This window comes from Hydractinia symbiolongicarpus, chromosome 5, assembly GCF_029227915.1.
Source record: "Hydractinia symbiolongicarpus strain clone_291-10 chromosome 5, HSymV2.1, whole genome shotgun sequence".
Classification (NCBI taxonomy): Eukaryota; Metazoa; Cnidaria; class Hydrozoa; order Anthoathecata; family Hydractiniidae; genus Hydractinia; species Hydractinia symbiolongicarpus.
This window is the reverse complement of record NC_079879.1, coordinates 9,623,512-9,647,364: the sequence shown is the minus strand read 5'-3', so window position 1 is coordinate 9,647,364 and position 23,853 is coordinate 9,623,512. Positions and strand designations below refer to the sequence as shown.

The 23,853-nt window shown below is 33.3% G+C and overlaps 3 protein-coding genes across 14 annotated transcripts; all 3 read left to right on the top strand.

Annotated features, from left to right (window-relative positions):
• The first annotated feature begins 270 nt into the window (after positions 1–270).
• Positions 271–13,919, top strand: LOC130644663 (6-pyruvoyl tetrahydrobiopterin synthase-like). 11 transcript variants are annotated; one of them, XR_008982615.1, is made up of 6 exons: positions 271–1,175; positions 2,807–2,983; positions 3,217–3,280; positions 7,776–8,336; positions 12,856–13,025; positions 13,104–13,243. XR_008982615.1 is itself a non-coding variant. In XM_057450352.1 (6 exons), the coding sequence occupies exons 4-6, from the start codon at positions 8,277–8,279 to the stop codon at positions 13,374–13,376; spliced, it is 492 nt and encodes a 163-aa protein (XP_057306335.1). In that variant the 5' UTR covers positions 298–1,175; positions 2,807–2,983; positions 3,217–3,280; positions 7,776–8,276; the 3' UTR covers positions 13,377–13,919. The 11 variants fall into 11 exon arrangements, 10 of the variants coding, with proteins under 10 accessions (XP_057306335.1, XP_057306336.1, XP_057306339.1 ...); XM_057450352.1 differs by having other exon boundaries at positions 298–1,175; positions 12,856–13,014; positions 13,104–13,919; XM_057450353.1 differs by lacking the exon at positions 2,807–2,983 and having other exon boundaries at positions 298–1,175; positions 12,856–13,014; positions 13,104–13,919.
• Positions 8,897–10,095, top strand: LOC130644668 (6-pyruvoyl tetrahydrobiopterin synthase-like). Its single transcript, XM_057450367.1, has 2 exons — positions 8,897–9,277; positions 9,462–10,095. The coding sequence occupies exons 1-2, from the start codon at positions 9,134–9,136 to the stop codon at positions 9,732–9,734; spliced, it is 417 nt and encodes a 138-aa protein (XP_057306350.1). The 5' UTR covers positions 8,897–9,133; the 3' UTR covers positions 9,735–10,095.
• A 170-nt stretch (positions 13,920–14,089) lies between the features above and the next one.
• Positions 14,090–22,994, top strand: LOC130644658 (inositol oxygenase-like). 2 transcript variants are annotated; one of them, XM_057450346.1, is made up of 10 exons: positions 17,574–17,725; positions 18,652–18,744; positions 18,986–19,066; positions 19,139–19,231; positions 20,074–20,143; positions 20,769–20,836; positions 21,315–21,421; positions 21,842–21,909; positions 22,083–22,245; positions 22,361–22,994. In XM_057450346.1, the coding sequence occupies exons 1-10, from the start codon at positions 17,699–17,701 to the stop codon at positions 22,467–22,469; spliced, it is 879 nt and encodes a 292-aa protein (XP_057306329.1). In that variant the 5' UTR covers positions 17,574–17,698; the 3' UTR covers positions 22,470–22,994. The 2 variants fall into 2 exon arrangements, 1 of the variants encoding a protein (XP_057306329.1); XR_008982614.1 differs by lacking the exons at positions 19,139–19,231; positions 20,074–20,143; positions 20,769–20,836; ... (2 more) ...; positions 22,083–22,245; positions 22,361–22,994 and adding an exon at positions 14,090–14,937 and having other exon boundaries at positions 15,671–17,725.
• Positions 22,995–23,853: the final 859 nt, after the last annotated feature.

Genomic DNA, 23,853 nt, shown 5'->3' with positions numbered 1-23,853 from the left:
TTATAAAACGTAAGATGTCATATTCTACTCTTTTAAATAAAACACTAAATAGGGTTTAGATTTTCCGCATTGCAAGATTGAGGCATTTTTACAAAACATCCCTACGAATGTTAGACGAACGAGTTAACTGGAGTTTTTAATAAATATTAAGAAAAGTTCAAGGGATCCAAAAAATGTTCCGATGAAATGAAAATTCGAATTATTCGATGTTCAAGTTACTGGGAGTTAACTGTAGTTATTTTTTCTTAATTTAAAACTAAAAATGAAGTAACTCAATTTTTTATTTTGACTTTATATTTTCATTTTTTTAAAAGACCATTAGCGTCTTTCAGTTTCTGCGGTCATCCGGCACACGGCGCATGACGTATTGTCGTCCCGAATGCAAGAGAAGATACAGGATACCCTGGAAATGAGGTTGATTTTACTTGTATTATTATTATTATAACGGCAAAATCTATCTAATCTATCTCGTGTTTTATGGGTTTCCCTGGAAATAATTTGGGAATTGCAAAAAAAATGGTATACAACCTACCGAGAGAGCTACAAGTTATTTAAGCCATTTTTGTCCCCTGATTTGAAAAAATGCAAAAAGAAAACCTGAGGCAGATGATATTCGTTAGTGCAGTGTTTGAGATTGGTAGGTACTTATTCATCATTGATCAAAAAGTCTAAAAAATTTGACATTGACATTGGACGCACAAAATATGTGAAGTTAATAATTACAAAAAGTAAATTAAAAGAAAGGAAAGGAAGGTCAAACTTCGTTTTTTGCGTTTTGATAAAATTCACGCCAAAATGATTCGTTGGTCTATTTTTGTTGGCCTTTTTGTTGTTTGACCTTCACTTTAGGCCGACAAAGTTTCTTTTTGTGATATATATAAAAAACCCTTTCTATCCGGACCGGAGCCTGGCAAATTCCCCTGTAAAATAGCCCTGTTGTTTGCTAGGTCTGTAACTTTACCCCACGTAGATTGTAATAAATAAATGAAATAAACTCCACCTCTGTTGCTTATTAAAATCAAAACAAAGCCTGGGATATATTTTCAAAAATAGATCAATGATCAAAATTCTTGGTGCAGGCATCCTTTAATTTTCTATTTATGCTGCGCGGTCAATTTGAATGCTCAGCATGATAAAGCGAAGAAAGAAATCCTGTTTAACAGCATGGTAGAAAGGTGTGTTTGTATTTTTTCTGCGTTACACGAAGTGCTAGCTAAAAGTTTTTTGCCAGAACATATCCCTAAAGCTATCTAAAAAGGTCTATTAGCTGTGTAATCTAATCTGTTGTTATTAGTTTAAGTTGACAGGAAGATCTTTACTCCAGAACTGTTTTGGCAAAGATTAAATCAGAAAAACGAACTTTGGAGGATCATACTGAATTTGATCTTGCTCTAGCCAGATTAAAAATGCAGTCCTATTTGCAAACGGGACATTTCAATCACTGATATAGAGGCTTTCTGGTTTTAAAACAGGGATTCTGATTGACAACGTATGTAACTAGCTATATATATATATACTTTAGCAAGTTGGTAAAATTTTTCTTATTTCAAAGTCACAAAGTTTGAAGGTAAAAGACATCAACCTGTGGAATAAATTTTTAGAAGTTTAGTCTGCTTATAATCCTTATTTTATTAATTCAGGTACAGAGAGTGTCAAAGAAAAATCGATTAGTCAAAACTAGCTGATTGAATTTGATTACCAACCGTCTCCTACATTGTTTTACATTTTATACAAATTAAAACAATCATGATCCTTTCAAGATCGTTTTATCAGTTTTTTAAATTGTTTAAGGCGTAAGTATACAAAAAAGGTGTGATATTTTAAAATGCTATTGATTCACCAAAACTTTATTTCCATCTCCACGCTACTCGCAATTCTGTGCTCTAAAGAAATTTATTTCTGCTTCTTTTTCTTTTGAAAGAAGTTTTACCATTTTTACCTTTTTATTCAAAAAAATGATCAATGGGTTTTACCTGTTCATTTAAAAAGTGATTAATGAGTTTTCCTGATTTACCTTCGAGTGACCTTATTTAAAAGAAAAATTTTGCAGTCTAGCACTTTTTTTTCTTTTTTCTTTCTGTAATGTGATTTCTAAGAATTATTACTCGCTACAGTTTTATTTAGGATGACGCAGCCTGCATTGATCTGTATTGCCACCACATACATAACAATTTAAATTTCTTTTGTTGATGCAAGACATTGCTTCTCCTTCGTTATTGGTTTTTTCATAGCTGTACACAATCAGCTTACTCTTAACAAAAACAAAAATAAATTTGACTTTATGGATATGATAAAATATTCTTGTGATTTTTATCGACAGATATTTATCCATTCTTTTTTCCTAAAAAGGCTTTACATTAACACTATCACTATTACTTTTTTACATTAACACTATCTCCCTTAACACATTAGTAAAAAACTTGGATAAAACTATGGTGGCCTTGAAAACCATGAAAAGTCACTTCGTTATTTATGCCTCTTTTAACCCTATTTTACCTGGGAGGGGGGGGGGGGGCAATTTCAATTGACCATATTTTTTTTTGTGAATGACATTGAATGTTGAAAGTTAGTGACTTTTCCTAACTTTTATTATAGATCCAGGCAAAAGAAAATTTTTGTGAAAAATTTCAATAAAAAACAGTTTTTTTTTGCTTTGTTTTGTTCTAAAAAATAGTTTTATATTATGATAATAAATGTTTTTGTTTTACCAAGGATACATACCACAACATGTATATAACGCAGACCAGAATTTTTGTATTATCAGTACCAGAAAAATTTATATATAAGATGCATTTCTGCTCCTTAGGACGTCATCAATTTTTTTTTACCTGGAATGAGTTTGTACCAAGACATTCTACAAGTGTGCCAAGTTTCATCACGTAGTCATCATCATCATCATCATCATCATCACGTAGTGGTTAAGAATTTATGACTCGTGGGCACCTTGTGCTCCCCCCAGGCTTACAAGGGCCAAAAAGCTCAGGTATAATAGGATTAAGTCCTTGAGTTCAAAAAAGTTTAATTTTGGGACAGCCAGGTTTGAGAACGATCAAAGGATTGTAACTGCATTTCCATTTTGAAAAAGATATAATTTTCTGCGTTTGTCAAAATAATGATGGATGTCATGTTTGTTTGTTTGTTTTTTTTCTGAAAAATATGCTTGTAGCTCTTGATAAGATGTCAAATTTGATGTACTCTTACTTTATATATTATTAGAAAGTTCCAACTTGATATTATCTGACTGGTGGTTTGTTGCTGATTCCATGATAAGTGGTGTTAGGTATGTAAAAAAGTGTGTTGTTATTGTTACATTATTATACCCTGATATTAAATTTTCATAACAATTTTTTTATGTGTGGAAGGTGGAAGATAACAGACATAAAATTACTATATGTTGCAGTAGGATGTTGTAGCGATTTTGTTTTGTTAATTTATATTGCTTTAATTGCCCAAACCTTTTAAAACTCACTACTTGAAATCATTTTTGTGCTGAAGCCTAAAATTACATTAACTTTCTCTAAAATGCACAGCAATTTTTTTATGTATTGCACTTTGCATTTTCTATTTTGTGTATCCATTACAAAATTATTTTTTTGTGGAATATTTATATTCTACATTTGTGTTTAATATTTATATTATGCATTAGGAAATCAGGAAATGAAATTTTGCAATCAATTTGACATTCTTGATTCTTTCGATTCAAAGTGACACTTTCACTAAATAACTATTTTGTTGTTGTGCATCATTAAAGCTGGAAATACTTCATTCTCTATAATCTCACCTTTGTAACGCTTGCATACAAACTGAATGTCAGCTCTTAACCTTCCACCAATACTACTGCACTTCTTATGTACCCAATGCTTGCAAGTCTGACAAAAAATTGAGTTACTACCAACCCCTTTCCTGCAAACTCCACAAAGCCACCTGCCAACTACAAGGTCACACTTGGCTGCAATGCTACTAATCATGACTTTAGACTTAGCTGTGTTCACCCTTAGCCCTTTCTCTTCTATAATCCTTTCTTCCACTTCTCAAACTTTTCAACTAATTCTTCCATCGACTCTGCTATGAAAACCAGATCATCTGTATGCAATAACTCCCATGGACAGCCTGTTCTGAACTCCATCGACAGCGCTTCTAAGACTAGAAAAAACAATAAAGGACTAAGTACAGAACCCTGATGTACACCAACATTTACACTAAATTCATCACTAAGTGAATTGTTAATCCTGACACGACTTCTAGCATTGCTGTACATAGACTTTACCATTGTAACTAGCCACTCATCCACACCTAATTTTCTCATAGCCCACCAAATAACTTTACGTGGCACTCTATCAAAAGCTTTCTCTTAATCTACAAAGGCAAAATAGAGATCTTTTTCTTTCCTAAATACTTTTCCTGAAGCTGTCTGAGTAAAATATTGCATATGTAGTGCCACGCCCTGGAACAAAACCAAATTGCATCTTATCTATATCCATTCTTTCTCTAAGTAACTTATCAATCACTCTTTCAATAACTTTCATTTCTTGATCAACCAACTTCAAACCTCTATAGTTACCTCTTTCTAATGCATCACCCTTGCCCTTGAAACAATTCACTATTAAAATTAAGACTGCCACTCACTCGGAATAGCACCATCCTTTATAATCTGATTAGCAATACTTGTAATAAGCTTAACTCCAATATATCCAGATGTTTTTACCATCTCTGCAACAATACCTGATACTCCTGCAGCCTTGCCAATCTTCAATTTCCTAATAGCCTTTCCTAATAATAATAATTTCCTACCCATTTTGTCTTAATCTGCATAGCTGGCCCTTCTACAACATCATCATCAGACAAATTATCCTCATCCTAATCAAACTTAGTGTTAAGCAACCTCTTATAAAATTTTTCTAAGCTACCCTTTTCTCCTCCTCTTTGCTAGCCAAAACACCTTCATCATTACGTATACACTTCTCACCTACAACATCTTGATTAGTCTTCTTCATTTGCTTTGCTCTCGAATACCTCATTGTGCTGGTCTTCCCTTCTTAACACATCTGTAAATCTGTTTCTCTCTGCTTCTGATTTTGCCTTTACACTGCTGTACGAGCACGACGCTTAGTTTCTAAGTAAATATTTTTACCACTTGACTTCCACTCTTTCCAAAGTTTCCTCTTTTCCTTTATACACCTGGTCAACCTCATTATTCCACCACCAGGTCTGTCTATGTCTAGCTGGTCATTTCGTCCACCCACAGGTATCATCAGAAGCTTCTAGAAGACGATTCTTCAAAGTAGCCCGAGTACTTTCAACATTGTCACTATCACATTGGCCAGTGTGGGCTAACTGCTGAACTTTTGCACTAATTCTCTTCCTACAGCTTCCAGACTTTACGACGGGGCCTGTACTTTTCCTTGGCTTCTTTAACATTCTTCAAGATAACAGCACAAACCAAACCTATGCTGGGAAACACACTCTTCCTCCGATATAACTTTCTCGTCCTTCACTACTTTCTTGTCTGGCTTTCTAACCAGGAAGTAATCTATCTGTGTCTTACAATTACCTGACTCATATGTTATCAGCCTACTCTGTCTTTTACTGAATGATGTGTTGCAAAACCACCATGTCCGTTCCCATTCCAAACTCAAGCAATCTCTCCCCTTCCTTATTTCTGTTCCCAAATCCATAGCTTCCATGCACACCTCTATAACCTTCAGATGACTTCCCAACATGATCATTAAAGTCGTCGCCCACCATAACAAGTTCAGTGTCTCCAAACTTTGATGTGACTGCTATTAACTCATCATAAAACTTATCTTTATCTCCCTCACTGAATCCACACTGTGGAGCATAAACTGACAGAAAAGTGACAATCCTATTACCTATTAAAAACTTTATCACTATAATACGACTATTAATACACATAACATCTATTACTTTTTCTACCCACTTCTCTGCGACAAATATGGCAACTCCTCCATATCCATCATTATTACCAATCCAAAAGAGCTTATACCTTGCCCTCCTACATTCCACAAATCTCACTGAAGCTCCTCTCCACCTGACTTCCTGAACACAACACATATCAACAGATCTACGTTCTAACATTTCAACTACTTCACTTGCTCTACCTCTCAGAGTACCAACATTTACACTAGCCATCCTAAACCTAGTGTTATCTACCTTGTGATGGAATAGCTGGGTAGCGGTCTGACGATGCTCACACCTGACATCTGTTCTACTGTGTGCGACACCTTCACTCCTTAAAATTCCAGCCCCGTTTACGAGGTTTCTCTGATCAACATGTACATCTTTTCATGATCTTTATCTATCGAAATTTGGTAAATCTATGAAACCAAAAGAAGTAAAAAAATAAAGCAAGTAGAAATTGAAAACGAAAGAAAGAAAGTTTTGTTTTATATTTTAAAACGAAAATAGCAACACTTTGTTAATACGCTCACTTTTACCTACATATGCACTTGACACAACACAAGGTGCGATACTTGTCAATAGCTTGTTATTAAGAAAGATTGGCTTCATTCTTTAAAAGTTCTCTCATATTTTAATCAGGATATGATATTTCGCTACAGAATCGTCTACTTAAAATTTTCATTGGTTTTGATCAGACTGACATTTTGCTTAGTTTTTCTTTATTTTCTGATAATAAAACCTTCTTCCAAGAACAAACGCACGTCCAGCAATTGTTCTTTTCTCTTTCTCCTATGTTTAGATGGAACATGTGTGGACACGAAATCTTTTATTGTGTTTTTACTACAGGTAATTTATCAGGTTTTGGCAAAAGGTTTAAACTGATTGTGTATATTTTAGCCTTAAAAACAAATCTTTAGTTGTAGCATGAGTTAGCATCTTTAGCACAATGTATCCAGTTAAATACACAGACGTGGATGCAATTGTGTAGGAGTTATACTCTGAGATATATTCAGCCTCTTCCAAGAGACATAATTGATTATGACTTAAAAAAATATTGAAAGTTCATTTACAATTCAATTATAGTCTACATTAAGTCTGAATTTAGTTCGCCCACAAGCAATCATTTACAGCCTTTTCATGTTAAACCCACACACTTAGAACTTAGTGTTAACCTACTGTTTGTGTTTAGACTGTAAGACTATAACAATAGTGTTGAATGGGGACTTAGTTACTGTTTGAAGTTACTGTTTGGTACATTGGTACAGATATTACAACATTGTGTTTCTGTTGTGTTAAATGGTATAGTTGTGTTGACCTTAAGTTGGAGTTACAAGGTTATCAGGTTATTCGTTTATTTCACCTTTTAACGCTTAGGTTAGGTGGTTTGGTTAGAGCCAAAACCTTAAACTGTAACTATTCCTGCTGACGTCAGGATGGCCTATTCTCTTGATTTCCTGCCCTTTTGCGATAATTGTTCTATAATGCGTACAACGCGAAATCTTGACGTCCCTTACCCGCCCTACACATTTTCCCAAGGAGAACCTTTACAGTCCCTAGGCTCAGTATTATTGCAGTATTATTCATTAGGCGATGCTGTTTTGCCGTTTCATAAAATGCTCAAAAGACTGCCTTTTTCCAAAAAATAATTGAATAAAATATTCCCAAAAAGGAGAGTAGAAGGTATTTTGTACTGATATTTAGTGCACACGTTTTACTAGAGTGTGTGAGTGATTATGTTGTTAAAGATTTATGACACTTAAATATATTACCCTTCTTAAAATTGACGTTTAGGCAATGATGGTGAGGTGTTAAATCTAAACATCAGTTCAAAATTTAGCGTACACATTTTTATTTAGGTGGTCGTCTAGTTGATTGGTTGTTGTGCTTGCACGCCTTCAGTAGCTCAAATTGGAACTAAATGCATTAGGACCCCCCTAAAAACCCTCATTGATAACACTACCATTAGAAACTGAAGATACTGTGAGTCGAAAGTGTCATTCTTCAATGATATAAACAGCTCTAAATTGATTCAATAAATACAGAATTCTGTAATGTCTACAATTAGTCGTCTCACAGCAGCAAGTATATTATGATTACATTTCATCTCGCTGGAGTACTCATAAATTATCTTAGAATGTTTTTAGCTCTTTAACTTCGCAATACAGCTTACTTTTACTTCAAAATTACTTTTTTTCATGTCTCAGCGTTAAATAGTTGTCATGACTACGCGTTACGGTATGGAGTGGGGAGAGTTGAAAAGCAGCCAGTTACAGTTTATTTATTTATTTACTTTACTTTTATCTGGTCTTAGGCTCTTAAATTTTAGTTCGTACGCCATATAAATTGAGTATATATCTATGACATTTTTGTTTTCAAATTTTTATATGGAACTTTATATATTTGGTGGAATGTATAAGGTATTGTATATATTATTTGGTGCAAATCGGTGTATAAATAATTTTAATAATCACGCTTGTGTATGCTTCAACCTAATTTGTAAAAAGGTTGGGATTATGCTGGCGATAGGGTGAAGCAATAAAATGTTATTTGGTTGTTTCCTGCTGCATGCACGATTTAACTTGTCAGGAAAGAAATGCGCGAAATGGCGATTCGGTGCAACTAGAGAAAACATTCTTAACATGTTTTAATAAAAAAACATGTACTCTTTCTGTGTCTAGCTGCAAGCAACGGTACAACACAACAGAGTCTACAAAAGCGCATACGTTCCACTTATCACAATAAGCAATGCTCGCATATTCGCATTGGAGCGACACAACTGTGATCAGATATTTAAGCTCGCATTTTACTGTAAGTTGAATAAATAAAGCAGTGTTTACATTTGCGCTGTTACTTACGTCAGCGCTTTAGGGAGGAGGGACAAAGAGGGAGGGTCTTAAGCTGTAAGCGGACATTCTTTACGGAGAATTGCATTTCTTGTTGATTTCGTGTACCATTTTAAAGAAAAGAGAGCATTCTAAAAGTCGTTTTGTGATCCATTAACATGAGAAGCATTCCCTAGCTCTGGATGACCTCGGCGGAACATTGAAGTAACCATACACCAACATATCTTATTACAATGTCAAAAACAACACGCATCACAATACATAATTAGCGTCAATATAGTCGTTAGAATGTACGAGTGTCCAGAGATTTAAAAAATCGTCCGTAAAACGCAGTAGTAGAAAACACATTGACTGCTTTCTCTCTCATCACGATGGCTTCACCTGTGGTGTATTTATCAAGGAAATTAACTTTCAGTGCTGGCCATCGCTTACATACAGACAAATTAACAGACGAGGAAAATAAAACGTTTTTTAGAGCGTGTAACCGTTCACATGGGCATAACTACACAGTCCAGGTGAAAAATTATTTTTTATTGTTGTTTTTTGTTTATTTATATATTTATTTGCTTGTCTTTTTTTACTTTTTTACTTGTATCTTACAACAAGCTTTGATAAGCTTTTCACAGGGGTTAGTTGCGTTCGAAAAAAATATTGGACGCGGCGTTTCGAGTTCTAGTATACCACAACATTTAATTTTAGGTTACTTTGCGCGGACCTATCGACCAGCGGACTGGTATGCTTATCAACGTGCTAGACTTGAAAGCCTACATGCAGCAGTGTATCATGGACCCTTTGGATCATAAACACCTCGACCAAGATGTCCCCTACTTTAAAGAGAAAGTTAGCACAGTTGAAAACATCCTCCTCTTTATTTGGGACGGGATGAAAAATGTTTTACCCAATCCGAAGTTGCTTTTTGAAGTCAAAATTTCTGAAACAGATGATAGTATGGCATATTACAGAGGCGAATAAGTTTTCAGTGTAATGACATTTTGGAGGGAAAATATCGCGTGATGGAATGTGAAAACAGCTGTAAATAAAATTGTAATTAGAATTTTCTTTTTACATTTTTTATTTTAATTTTACTTTTGTGCTACGTCAGCCCACATTTGACATGTTCGTTTAAAATAATCTTTCAAGAGAATAGTAATTAAAAGGTGTTAATTGCAAGAAAATGCTCGTTGTTGTGAATTCGTTATCGTATTATTCTCATACACAAGTCGAGTTGAATCTATTAAAGTTTTCGCACTTCTAAGTTTGCTGTTGCTCTGCTGTAAATAAAGGAATATGGATTTTGATATGATTAATACTCTAATATAAGTTATACTTCAAAGTAACACTTTTTCTTTTGAAAATATTCCTCCATAATAATAACCGTGTTTTGTCTGTCTGTTCAGCAAAAAAAATGTCGTGTTACGGAAACACGAAATGCGATATATAAAGGGTGGGCGACCCCGTATTTTTTCCACGGGTAACCGACAAAATTGAAACTAACTGTACACAGTTGGTTTCAATTTTGATATAATAGATGAGTTGCCAATGTTTACAAAAGTTAAAACGTTTGTGGTTTTTTAGCACACGCGCAAGCATTTCTGTTGGCAGAAAATATAAACAACAGACCACAGTAATCAAAGAAATCCATCCAAGAACGAAATATTCGCTTAAAATGAATGATTTTTTAAGAAGAATTAAAGAATATAGTTAAAACTAGTCGTTAACCCGTGGAAAATCCACGGGATCGCCCGTCGCGTTCGCCCGACCTTTAAATTTACCCGTTCCAACAAAGTGGATAAAAATATATCGCATTTGATATTTGCGTGCATTTTAAAAATTTCGTATTCCCGTTACGGGACGCGACTTTCGCGGACACACAGACAGAATACGGCTACTATTAAAGAGATATTAAAGAGACTAGTCGTTATCCCGTAGAAAAATCCAAGGGTTCACCCGTCCTTTCAATTTACCCGTCGCAACAAAGTGGATAAAAATATATCGCATTTGGTATTGATGCGCATTTTAAAAATTTCGTGTTTCCGTTACGGGACATGGCTTTCGCGGACACACAGACATACAGACGACGGCTATTATTATAATAGAGATAGTCGTTAGCCCGTGGAAAAATCCACTTTGCTACCATTTTGTGTGACAGACAGACTGGCCGACAGACAGACAGACAGACAGACAGACAGACAGACAGACAGACAGACAGACCAGACAGACAGACAGACAGACAGACAGACCAGACAGACAGACAGACAGACAGACAGACGTATACGGGTATTATAATTTAGATTTAATTCTAGTTCCTCTTGGATCTTATGCTACCCAAAAAAACCTTTATCTTCCTTAATAACCATTTTACCCTGTGCGAGTCCTGCTTTTTTACCTACACAAGTGCGCGCATGCCCATTGTTCTCAAAATAAAATCAAAACAACTACGTCACGCGGAAGGTAGTCTATATACACGTGTCATATCGTCAATGTGCACATCAATCACCATCTTTGTCTCACAGACGAAAAGGCAGATATTAAAGCAATACATTTAACTTAAACTAAGTCTTTAACTATGCTAAATCTTGCTTCAATTTGACATGACCGTCTAGATGCCATAAAACATCTGTTCCAATACACTCTATACCCGACGTCGAGACTTTCAACTCCTTCAAATCAGAATTCAACTCGCTCAATAACTTGAAAGCTCTTTCGACATTATTTACAATTGCTCTATTGAAATGAAACGAGGATTGAAAAAAGGCGATTATACAGTCCTGAAACGCAATGACGTATACATACACACGAAATGAAATCGACACCGATTGTGTATGTTATTCAAGCACACACGCCTATACACAAAATGTTCATGAAAAGATAATTTGTTAGATAACCCAAGAAAACCACTTTTGTTAAAAGTTATAAAAGTGGAAAAATCGATGTTAGTTATGCCTGCTACAAATGCTGTTAGCGAACGATGTTTTTCAGCTTTGAATCGCATAAAAACTTACCTTCGAGCTACAACCACTGATACACGGATGAATAATCTGATGGTATGACATATTCACAAATCATATACTGATAATATGAAGTAAAAAAAGAGAGAAAGTTGTTTAGGAATATTCGGATCCTTCCCATAGATCATTATTATAAAAATCACTGAATGTCTTAAGCGGGCTGGCAGCACATTATAATAAGTTCAAATGCGATGTAAATTTTCTAAAAAATGCCAGCACCCTTTAAAGTTCTAGTGTTCTTATCAATTTTTATATTATTGTAGTCGTGTAATGTAAATATGTATCTACTTCTACTTTTTGGTTTCTGATGGAATGCAGCTTTTCTAATTTACAAAAAATTGAAACATCGTGATTTTTAACATTGAACGATGAGATCGTTGACGTCTTGTAGGGCATTTTACCGCCAATCTAAAAATGTAAAATTTTCCACTCAACGCCCACCATGGGACTTATTTAGGGCTTAAATTATAACTGAGATTGCATTTTTTCGGTTGTTTCGTTAACGTTCTGAACAAACGCTTAATCCTGAAAGACTCCCGATATTTAGGACTTTCGCTCATTAGGCCCAGAAAAAGATGCTCTTTGTTTTGGTGCTGCGCACGCGCGCTATCAACGTAAAATAAATCGAGTAAAAAAACGCCTTTATCTTTGTCTTGTACCTTTGAATTTTTATAGAAACGTGTTCAAACGACTCGCACTTTCAAAAACGAGTGGAAACCGCTGTGTCATAGTATATGCCTGATTCAGAGCATAAAAGTGTCTAGTAACTAGACTGCTTTGTTTTAGTAATATGAACCACGAGAAGTAAAAATAATAGAAGTGAAGTGTTTCACGTGCTAGCGTTTAATGAGAATGACAGTATGATTGAAAATTAATCCGAACTCATTTTTATTTCAAAACCTATGTGAAGAGTGAAAAGTTAAGTAAGATTCACACATCATTCAGCTATAGTTGCGATTCCTTCTGTTTTGACACAAGAACTCTATCTGTCGTAAATATTTAATTAAATATAGCACTTCTGACTGTTTTGTCAAAAGGTATGAAAAATATTATTAATCTATGAATTCACTATACGTATCTTTCAGCTTATGACTACGAGTTCACCGGTGCTGTACTTATCAAAAGCGACCACTTTTAGTGCTGCGCACCGATTGCATGCACATGGGCTGTCAGACGCAGAAAACAAGACTGTTTTTGGACAGTGTAATAATCCGAATGGTCACGGTCATAATTACCATGTGGAGGTGTGTTTGATGTATGGAAAATAGTTTAATTTAAAATTCTGTTGTTTATATGCATAGCTAAACAGTATTTATGTGATGTATTGTTTCAGGTTGTTCTACGAGGTCCTGTTGATCCAAAAACAGGAATGGTGTTTAACTTATCGGATTTGAAAGTCTACATGCAGAAATGCATCATGGATCCGTTGGACCATAAAAACATAGATTTTGATGTTCCCTACTTCAAGAATAAAGTTAGCACTGTCGAGAATATAACCGTCTACATTTGGAAAAATTTAAAGGAAATGCTGCCTAAACCGGAGTTACTTTACGAGGTGAAGGTTTATGAGACGGATAAAAATGTAGCTTTTTATAGAGGTGAATGACGTCAGTTTTGGCTTTTTAAGGGTCAAGTTGACTATAAGAACTTTATTTTAACATTTTTTTTATGAAAAACATTTCAGAAAGAAATAAGAAATAATAAAAAAGGGAATGGCCTTTCGTCCGGTAAAGATTTTTTATTTTAGGCATTTGTTGCCACTTGAAGTTTAGAATGCTTGCGTTTCAATTCGCACTTTCATCTAGCAAGTGTCTTTCAATTATTCTCACTATGCGCGAATGTATTTATTTCAACATCTGGAAAAATTTTTGAAATGTTATTGTTTTTAAAGCCATCAATACCTCTCAAGTGACACAATCTGTCTTACTTAAAAAATGACGACCTTAAAATAACATTAACTTGTTTTGATTTGAATTGATTTTCATGCATGAGCACTTGCTTATTAATTGTGCTAATACAAAATAATAAGAAACGAAACAATAATGTTATTGTAAAATTAGAATTTTTTTGATATTTTATGCAAAGATATATAAAAATATACATATATATATATAAGAAGGAAATTTTATTTGTTATTAAAATGTTAATTAAGTTCTAATGTCATCGTGAAATCGATCAATTGTCATTTTACTGTATCTCATTTTTTGTCTGGATAAACGTATGAAATTTTGTCAGCATATAAATTTTTAAAAATTTAATCGTACGTAGTGTTTTTTTTTCTTCTTTTTTTTTTGTAATAGCACAGTGGAGAGGATTTTGATGACGAGTTTGTAGATGCAGTAACTTTTCGAACTACTTTTGTGTATTTTTTATATTCATTTCTTTATTTTTTGATTTTTGTATTGATCCCGGTTGATGTGTTAATACATTTTTTTTAATCCTTCTAGGTATACGAGTTTGTTTGTTTTGTTAATAATGTCTGCTTTCTTTAGATTAAAATAAATAAAAACACAATTTTAAAATGGATGCTGTAAAAAATAAATTAAACTCGATGAAAGCTCAATCCGAGTTGTCGGAAGAGCGCATTATCAAATTTGAATCAAGCTTAGCAGTTTCAAAACAACACTTAGAAGCTGCGCTTAAAGAAAAAGAATCACTTTATCGAAAAATCGAAGCGATCGAAGCGCAGATTTTACTCGCGGAGCGAAAGAAGGAAGACGTCGTTGACAAGTTGAAAAGTTTACGCGACGATACGGACTGTAGTGAAAGCAAGCGTCGTGTTTTGGAGAATCGAGAGCTGGAAGGTGACGTAGCTTTGGGTAAATTGGAAGAGCGGCTTAGAACTGTTCGCGAAAAGTACGAGGAAAATGCGAGGCAATGCGAAGAAGGCGAAAGGCGGTTATATGTCCTCACTGCGGACTTTGAAAAAACAAGAGAAAGACGTTTGAAGTCGGAGACGACAGCCGAAAAGTTGGAGAAAGAGATTGAAGCGAAGATGGAGCAATTGCGTTGTTGTGAAGAAAGTCTACGAAAAAATTCTTACAGTGATTTTAAACAAGAAGATCATATAAAGTTGCTCGAAAGTTATAATCGGGAGGCGGAAGAGAAGAAAGAATTCGCACGATTAAATATTTTGAAATTGAGACGACAAATCGAAAACACTGAAGGTTTGTTTGTTTATTTTATTGCTATTTTGTTTTATAAAATATTTCCCAACATGATTTTTTCTATAACGTGATTTCGAAACATTTATATTTAAGGGTTAGACTTCAAATTTATCTATTTTGTAAGTACAGCACTCCCCCGTAGAGCATAAAAATAATAACCTTCACTGGTAAGAGCCTAGCGTGTCATAAAATATTGGAATGTACCACTATTAATAACTGTGAAGGAGAGGCTGTTTTTTTAGTGAATTAACAATTAATTTAAGATTTATAGTCCAGTCATTTACACATACAGCGTTAGGATAGTTAAGTACTAAATTTCATTGTCCACTTGAGACAAGTTGAATCTCTGTAAACAATATTAACTCTCCTTCGCGGAGCTTAATGCACATCAATGTATCATCGTTTTGAAGTTGTGAATGACTAATGACTAACAAAGTCAAATTTCTGTCTGTGGTTGTGACGTCATGTGTGTGTGTGTCCATGTTGTCGGAGCTCCCATTTTGACAACTATTGTATTGAGCAAAGAATATTTCAAAATGGATCCACGAGAAAAGGAATTATGATCAAATTCAATTTTTGTCAATAACAAATTCAGACCAACGCCCTTTATAACTTTAAATCAAAATAATTTTTTGTCGACGAAATTGACGAACGTCGCATATTTTATCGTTATTCCTCAGTGTATGACTCATTCTGAACATGTTTTTAGTAGCTCTATACGATCCTTATTTAGATGAAATAGAGAATGTGCGAATGAGAACGAAAGAAGCGAACGTTCAACTAAAGAATATCGTCCATGCTGTTGTGAACGTCTGAAATAAATGAAGCCGCGAATATTTTGTTGATAATTAGGAAGTTATAATTTCCAGTTGTAAAATAATACGTCATTTTTATTTATAGATATTTTACATTTATTTTTACTTTCTTAAACACGCTCTTCTAACCGCTAAATTGATGATGTCAATAATAAACGCTTCACACAGTTGTTAAGAGATAATTGTTTGAAAGACACACTTGATTCGTTCTCGGCATGTTTTCAAACCAAAGTTCAAACCAAAGTTGTCATAAAATCTGTTTTTGTAAAAGACTTATCATGCACATGTCAGCGATGGTGTGACCTTTCAATGTGTTTTGCCAAATTTTTTGTAAACACCTTTACTTGTAAACATGTTCTTGTAATGCGTCATCTCCCAGTTCGATTTTGTGACGGACAAAAAAACACGAAGTAGTCCAAACTGGTTCTTTCTAGTTTAAACTGGCTGTCATTGCTGACATGCTGCTTTAGAAAATGTGTTATTTCAAGTTATTTTATTTTTGACAATTTTTATTTTTAAATTGAACTTTTATCTATATTTTGTTAATAAAAAATGTTTGTTTGAAAAATAACAAGAACATTCACCCATCTGATACTGTTCCTTCACTATCAATTCTATGTAAACATCGAATCTTTTGCATGGAAAATTGAGTTGCGCATGCGCTCTGCCTACTAAGACCACACCTGTTTAACTGTACAGATTTTCGTTTAGGGTGTATATTTTTGAAAATTATATATATTTAGTAAAATTAAGATAGTGATAATGTGTGCTGGATAATATATATGTATATGTTTTTTTAAGTTCTATATATTTAAGAGATATATTGTCTGAATTTAAAAAATGTTTAATTTCTTATCGGTGTTGCAAAGTGGATATTTTTATCCTTTAGCAAAGGATATTACATCTTTTTATAAAAACTGTGAAAAAAACAATTTTCTTTTATTAAAATTTCCAACTATTATTACTCCGACTTCTTAGTAGCGACTTCATATTACAATATTTATGCAGGCTTAAAGTAACTGGAAATACACCCTTCCCGAATTTCATAAATTATAATAATTATGACGTCATATAAAATTTAATAATGGTTCTGTGCTCTTCAAATAAGGATATTCAGATAGAATATTAAATTATCATGACAAAACTGAAGTTTTTAGAGCAATATAATATTCTGGTTGGATTTTATTTAGATTTAAAGAAAATAATTATTTTGAAAACAAGGCTATTCTTAGAAAGCTCGGCTATATGAAGGGTTTGACCGTAACTTTCAGCTCTGAATTGAGGCACTTAACGAACAAAAATATTTTACGAAATTAGGTAATTTGTTCTACCTTTTCCTAAAGAACTTAGGGATCAGAATTATTTTTAGTATTGACCTCTTTAATTGAGTTTGACATAATTAGAAAATTCGGGAAAGTTCTATTGAGAGAAATGTCAGGTCTAAAGTAGCCAGAACATTGCGAAAAATGCCGAGAATTTAATTAAGCAAAGTCTGAAATATGTCAATAGAATAAAGGATTAAAGAAATTTTTGACTAAAATAAATATACACTTAAATTTTAAAACTGGGTCATTTTATTCAATTACTTGATGGTCATTAGAAGCGACAAAACTTTTGCACATCTTAACCATGCATTTTGTGTTCGCACGGAGAAGTTGATGACGTGAAATTTATTTGACGTAAACAATTGTATACAAGCTTCAAAACAGTCACGCTGCATGCGTAAGTCAAGTCTTAATTGGATTATAATTGTGTCCCTGGAACTGCTGGGTTTTTTTTAATACAATAAAATCATAACCGAATTAAGAACATAACCTTTTTGATTCGTCTCAATATCTATTTATAATCTGCTAATTTAAAAGAAAAACCAGTTGAACGAGTTTTTAAATTCAATTGATAATAACTTGTTAAATGTTAAGTTATTAAACAAAACAGTATCGAGGTGAATGTTAAAGATGAGAGTGCTATTGCCAGTAAGTAGTTTCGTTGTGAAGTTTTTATGTAACAAAATATTCCTTGTGTGCAGTTTTTATGAAATGAAATATTCCTTGTGTGGAGTAGATTTTTTTTTTGTTTAGGCTTCGTTTCCATCTGGCGTTAATTCGCGTTAAGCAGTTTCGTTAAATAGAGTTATTAGCTAGGAAATTAGCGTGAAAAAATTAACGCGATTTAACGCCAGATGGAAACCAAGCTTTAAGGCTGAAAATCATGTAAAATTTAAAAATAATGTCGATTGAAAAACTTCATCAATATTATCTTAAAATTTTAACATCTTTCCACGGACAAAATATTTGTGAAATTGAATGAAACATGCTAAGTTTGAACCACGTACCAACTCTACAAGGAGAAATTTCCACTATATTATCATCACACACTTTGACTTATAATATCAGGAGTCAAGGGGCCAAATATGCTGATGTGGGCAGTCAATATATCAAAATCATTAAGTGTCCACTCTTTCTTTATAAGAACATTTAGATTTTTGACTTAGCTTAGTTTTTAAAGGAATTGAAATTGTTCTTATGACGTCCTGGAATGAACGTTCTTTTAGAAAGTGACATAACACTGCTTTTAATTTTCTTTCTTAAACATTTTTGTAGCTTGAAATTTTGGTTTCTGGTCAACATCCTTTTAGTGTTTGTAATGTTTCGTTAATTTTCAGTCTCTTTCATAAACAAAGTGGTATTAGAAAAACAAAAACAAACACATAAACTAAAAACCGTGTCACTTTCCAACTCACCTATGACGTCACTGACCATAGAATATCTGATTTGCTATTTCCTAAATGTCATGTGGAAATCAGAGTGCGTAAAATATACTATATAGGCAGGTAGCATATGAGAACTTCTTTTTTCTTTAATCCATTATTTTTATTATTACTATGATTATTCACCCCCAGAAGCAAGAGAGTGCGTTTCTTGAGGATCCGTCTCAATTATATCGTCCAGACAAAACAAATAAGAAGGAAGCTAAAGATTTTCGAAATTATACGGTAATCTCTTATTAATTAGAAACTACATACACCCAACCCCCATATTATACAAACATACACTCAGTTTCTTGTTTATTTAAAAGTAAAAATAACCTTATTGTACCCATGGATTGAGACGGGGCGTTTATTCGAGCTCTTTAACAGTACTTATCTAGTCGATCTTATCCGAGGAATCCTTGTGGGGAAAAAGTGACAAAAAATTCCTTGAGGTGTATCCATATTACTGCGTTTTTGTTTCCAGGAAAAGGTTCAAACGGAAAACGTAAAGCGAACTTATCGAGAAATGCATGTGAATCAATGCATGGAATTTGTACAAAGAAAAGTAAGTCATGGTGGTTTTAGTAGAACGAACCAATGTGTAAATGTTATGATAACCATTAAGATTCTTATATAGAAAGAAAAATGGTTGAACTTTGATCACGCAGAGATGACCATAATGGAGGCGGTTATGTTGCTGGATAACCTTGTTGATGAGAGTGATCCTGATGTAAGATTTAATGTATATATTCCATTTTGTTAGTATGAATTATTAGGGCTGTATTGAAAATCAAGCTTAGTGATAGACGAAACAACGTTGGATGCGTCTTTTTTGACTAATCGTTTGTGAACGACTAGTGACTTACAGAGTCAAATTTCGTGTATGTGACTGTGACGTCATGTGTATGATGTCAGAGGTCCCATTTTGACAACTAGTAAAGAATATTTCAAAATAGATACACGACAAAAAGAATTATGATAAAATCGAATTTTTGTCAATAACAAAGTCAGACCAACGCCCAACTATAAAATAAAACAATTTTTTTTGACGAAAACAAAAATGCCGAACGTCTCGTGTTTTTTTTTTTGACTAATCTCCTCCCCAGAGCACTTATATCTTTTCTGACATTAATATATAAAAGACACAACAGGCTTGGAATGAGGTTGACTTTCGGTCTGAAATATATACCAAATACATAAGAGTGACCTTATAATGCGATGCCATTTTAAACTTGTTAAACAAGCGAAAAAATGCTAATGCTAATATTCAATAAAATAACCAATGTATTATACATTTTCAACTAATGTACGATTTGTAAAAATACGATAATATTATTTTTATGCGACTTAAAAAAGTTTGTTGTCTGATGATTGAGCCTCGGCATTATTCTTAGAACATTCTTAAAGTTTTGAATATAAGTCTTGGTAATGATTGTAAAAAATGAGTATTAGTTTCTGCTTGGGATATCAGGATGGTGTCAAATTGGAAACGTTAACAAGAACATTGCTTGCTCGATGACCTCATATTTTGACTTGATAACCTCATATTATTGAGAGCCATATCTATTACAGGTTGATTTCCCAAATTCCATCCATGCATTCCAAACTGCTGAAAGAATTCGTGAGAAACACCCTGATAAAGGTGATGTTCTTAGTTAATATTATATTATATTATATTATATTATATTATATTATATTATATTATATTATATTATATTATATTATATTATATTATATTATATTATATTATATTATATTATACTATATTATATTATATTATATTATATTATATTATATTATATTATATTATATTATATTATATTTACAAGTTCTTTTTCCTGATAGGTTTTTTAGCTAAAGTTTTCCCATGCTTTTTCGAAGAAGTTTAAGGCTTTAAAAGATTTTAACAAGAAAGGTGGATCAACCTCTTGCAACAGGTACTTCGCAGAATAAGCATTTAAATCGGTTATAAAAGTATATTTTTTTGAAGAGTGCTATTTCGAAAGCAGAATGTCGATGTGCAGGACGTAAATAGAAGTGTTTTGCTTTATAAAGACACTAAAAAAAGACTAAACTTTTGTTTTAAGGGTTTTATAGATCCAATTCATACTGCTTAACAGAATAAAACAATCCTGGGATGTAACCATTTTATTCTTTCTTTATACGTCATTTTATTCAATCTTCTAAACGACTGAATTATGGTCAAATACCAAAACAAAAGTGTGTTGCATGGTTGTTTATTTTTTATATTTTTATATTTCTTGTAGATTGGTTCCAACTGACTGGTTTAATTCATGATTTGGGAAAAGTTTTAGCATTGTGGGGTGAACCTCAGGTAAGACTGTCTATTGCACAAGAGATTTTACCTTGATAAGAAGCAAATGCTAAAATCCTCACATTGATATTTTGCGAACTACCATAACGAAAAAAACAGAAGCTCTTGCGAAATTTTGGAACGTTGGGGATTTCTCACAAATGTTATATCGTCGAATTTTTGAAATTTATTTTCATAATTTTTTATTTTATAATTGTGGAAAGTTAAACCAGTACTCTTTTAATGGTGACGTGGAAAGGATCGCACCATTTTAACTTTTTTTTTATGATTTTGTTAAAGAAAATTATTTTGGTAATACTCTATTTGAAGCATTCGGCAAAACCCGGGATTCGAAAAATTCAATGACAAAATGCATTTGTTTATACGAGAAAAAATTAAAATTCGTTTCTTCGTGAAATTCCACAAAACTTTTCTCCAGACAAAGTATGTTCATTTGAGCCGTGTTGAAAATGTTTTTCGTTTTATTTTTCATTTCTAGTGGTGTGTAGTGGGCGACACTTTTCCAGTGGGCTGTGCCTTTCAAGATGCGTGCGTATATAGCGAATACTTCAAAGAAAATCCGGACTATCAGAATCCTTTATATAAGTAGAATATTACAAATTTATATTTTTTATCTTTACAAATTTTTCTATAAATACTTGGCAAAAATAAAAAGAGTTGCTTTTTTGAAGATCGACCTACATTTCTGTCTTAAGCCTTTATGCCAAGTAACATACTTGTAAAAGCAGGAGAAGATAAAAGCAAATTTATTAGTGCGCAAAAAAAAAAAGATTTCATTAGCTGCCAAAAAATTGCTCAAAAGTGACTATTCAAAGTGCAAAATTTTTTTAATTTTTCAGTGCGTGTTGTTTAGTTCTGCCTGACTTGATTTAATCAAATCACCTAACCGATGTAGATGATATAGGATACCCTTGCATCTGATATAGTATCCAAATAATTCCATTATGTACGTTTTATTATGCTTCTACCATTTCTCAATATTATTAATTTTTTACTTTTTTACAGTACCCAGAATGGTATTTACAGTTCAAATTGTGGATTGGATAACACAGTAATGTCCTGGGGTCATGATGGTACATACAACCGTGGCTTTAATTATATATCCGCATTTTTATTATTTTTTTGTTATACTGCCTTTTATTATAATTAATTGTATGTTATTTGTCATTTACCAGCAACCTTGATTTAATGCATTATATTTTTCTTTGTATCATATTTGTTTATTAGTTTCTTTTTTCATTCTTAGAGTACTTATACAGAGTTCTTGTTAAGAACAAGTGTAATATCCCTGCAGAAGGTTTTTACATGGTGCGATATCACTCTTTCTATCCTTACCATACTAATGGTGCCTATAAACATTTGTGTAGTGAGACTGACCACGAAATGTTACCGTGGTTAAAAGAATTTAGGTAAGTCTTGGCATCGTAAGAACATTTTATTTTGTCTACAGCTTTCGTTTTAATGACCAATGTTAACATTCACACTTTTTTTTATTTGTGTATGATCTAGAAACTTTTTTTCTAGTTCTTTCGATCTTTATTCGAAAAGCAACGAGATACCAGATGTTGAAGCTATCAAACCTTATTACCAGTCTCTTGTCGACAAATACGTTCCTGGCTTGTTGCTATGGTAACATCCATGATCCTTTTGTAATAAAAAGCTGCCCTTATCCTGTTGAATTTCTTTTCTGAACGGGGTGTAACATGAATCTAGTCAATCTAGTTTGATGTCAGCATGAATTAATCGTTGGTAATCTAATTCTGTCAGACACCATTTTTCAAAAAAAAGGAGGACAGAAATTTGTATACGTTGTTGTGTACAGATAATTAATGTCAACAGTTTGTTGTTGTGAACATGGGGGTCGTCCATGCTGGAAACAAAAGAGGAGAGAAGAGCTATTCTTTCCTAATGGGCTGATATAAGTTTAGCAACAATATTAAAACAGGACAAAGATTCTTTCCTGGAATTGTTCATGCTTGTAGCTTTGCTTGTTGGGTTATTCAGGTCGGCATTTTATGGACTTGTTTTGTAAAAAGATGGCACTTTTTGACGTGTTCAAACTTTCTCAGTTTTATACTTTTTTTAACCTGGTTATGGTGTCAGCTGAAACGTGTAGTTCAATTTGGCGAGTTTAATTGTCGTGTTTTTTCTAAACGTATATTTCTGTTCTGTAATATAAATCCCGTGTCAGCACATTCTCTACCCCAGAGCTCTTTTAGATAAGCTCGAAAAAAGTACTACTTTCAAAGTTTTAATCTCAAAGAGCTCTGGGGACGAAAATAGTATCAGCACTTTACTTCGTTTAATCTAATTTTTGTATATAATTCTAATTTTTCCTTCCACTGATATGTATTTACAGTAACCTTGCTCCAAACTTACTTTTTGGTACGAGAGTTGAAAGAAGAAGAGACTGGAACGAATTCGTAAACAGTTGGAATTAGAAAAAAAATTTCGTTACGTTCGATATCATTTCTACAGACACAGGGAAAATATATACTGTATAGTATGACCAGTTTTGAAACTGCCAATCTCTTGGTCGGAGTTTGGAAAGCTTCTTTATGTTTTCAAACGGAACGAAATTTAATTGTTTATTCCAATCTTATGAAACTAAAAACATATAAAAATTAGGATTAACTAAAAATATCTCCGTTATGCATACTTGTGTCAATAAAACAGAAAGCTCACCCCAGATTTCCTTCCTGCAAGACAGGTTTGTCTGGTTCATGCGAATGTGTCAGCAATAACAGAAAAGGACAATGTTTGTAATAAGATTAGAAACCAGTTACTGTACTCTCTTGCTTAGAGGTAATCTACAAATCTTTGTGTAAAACAAACTTTGATCCCAGGACTTATCAGAGAAGCCTTGAAAACGAGATTGCTTTACACAGTGACATCGTTTGACGTAATAATCCAAAAATAGTCTGGATGAGCACCGCAATAAAATTTTGGTAAAAAAAGTGCCCGGAGTCATATGGTAACAAGGGTGTTTAACTTTCTTTGTGGTCAAAAATGAGGTT

Coding starts and splice junctions, on each gene's coding strand:
- LOC130644663 (XM_057450353.1), top strand. CDS start 8,277: ATGACATTTTTGTTTTCAAATTTTTATATGGAACTTTATATATTTGGT. Junction 8,337..12,855: donor TATTTGGTGGAATGTATAAG/GTATTGTATATA, acceptor CGTATCTTTCAG/CTTATGACTACGAGTTCACC. Junction 13,015..13,103: donor GTCATAATTACCATGTGGAG/GTGTGTTTGATG, acceptor GTATTGTTTCAG/GTTGTTCTACGAGGTCCTGT.
- LOC130644668 (XM_057450367.1), top strand. CDS start 9,134: ATGGCTTCACCTGTGGTGTATTTATCAAGGAAATTAACTTTCAGTGCT. Junction 9,278..9,461: donor GGCATAACTACACAGTCCAG/GTGAAAAATTAT, acceptor ATTTAATTTTAG/GTTACTTTGCGCGGACCTAT.
- LOC130644658 (XM_057450346.1), top strand. CDS start 17,699: ATGTTAAAGATGAGAGTGCTATTGCCA. Junction 20,144..20,768: donor TGAGAAACACCCTGATAAAG/GTGATGTTCTTA, acceptor TATTTCTTGTAG/ATTGGTTCCAACTGACTGGT. Junction 21,910..22,082: donor AATGTCCTGGGGTCATGATG/GTACATACAACC, acceptor TTTCATTCTTAG/AGTACTTATACAGAGTTCTT.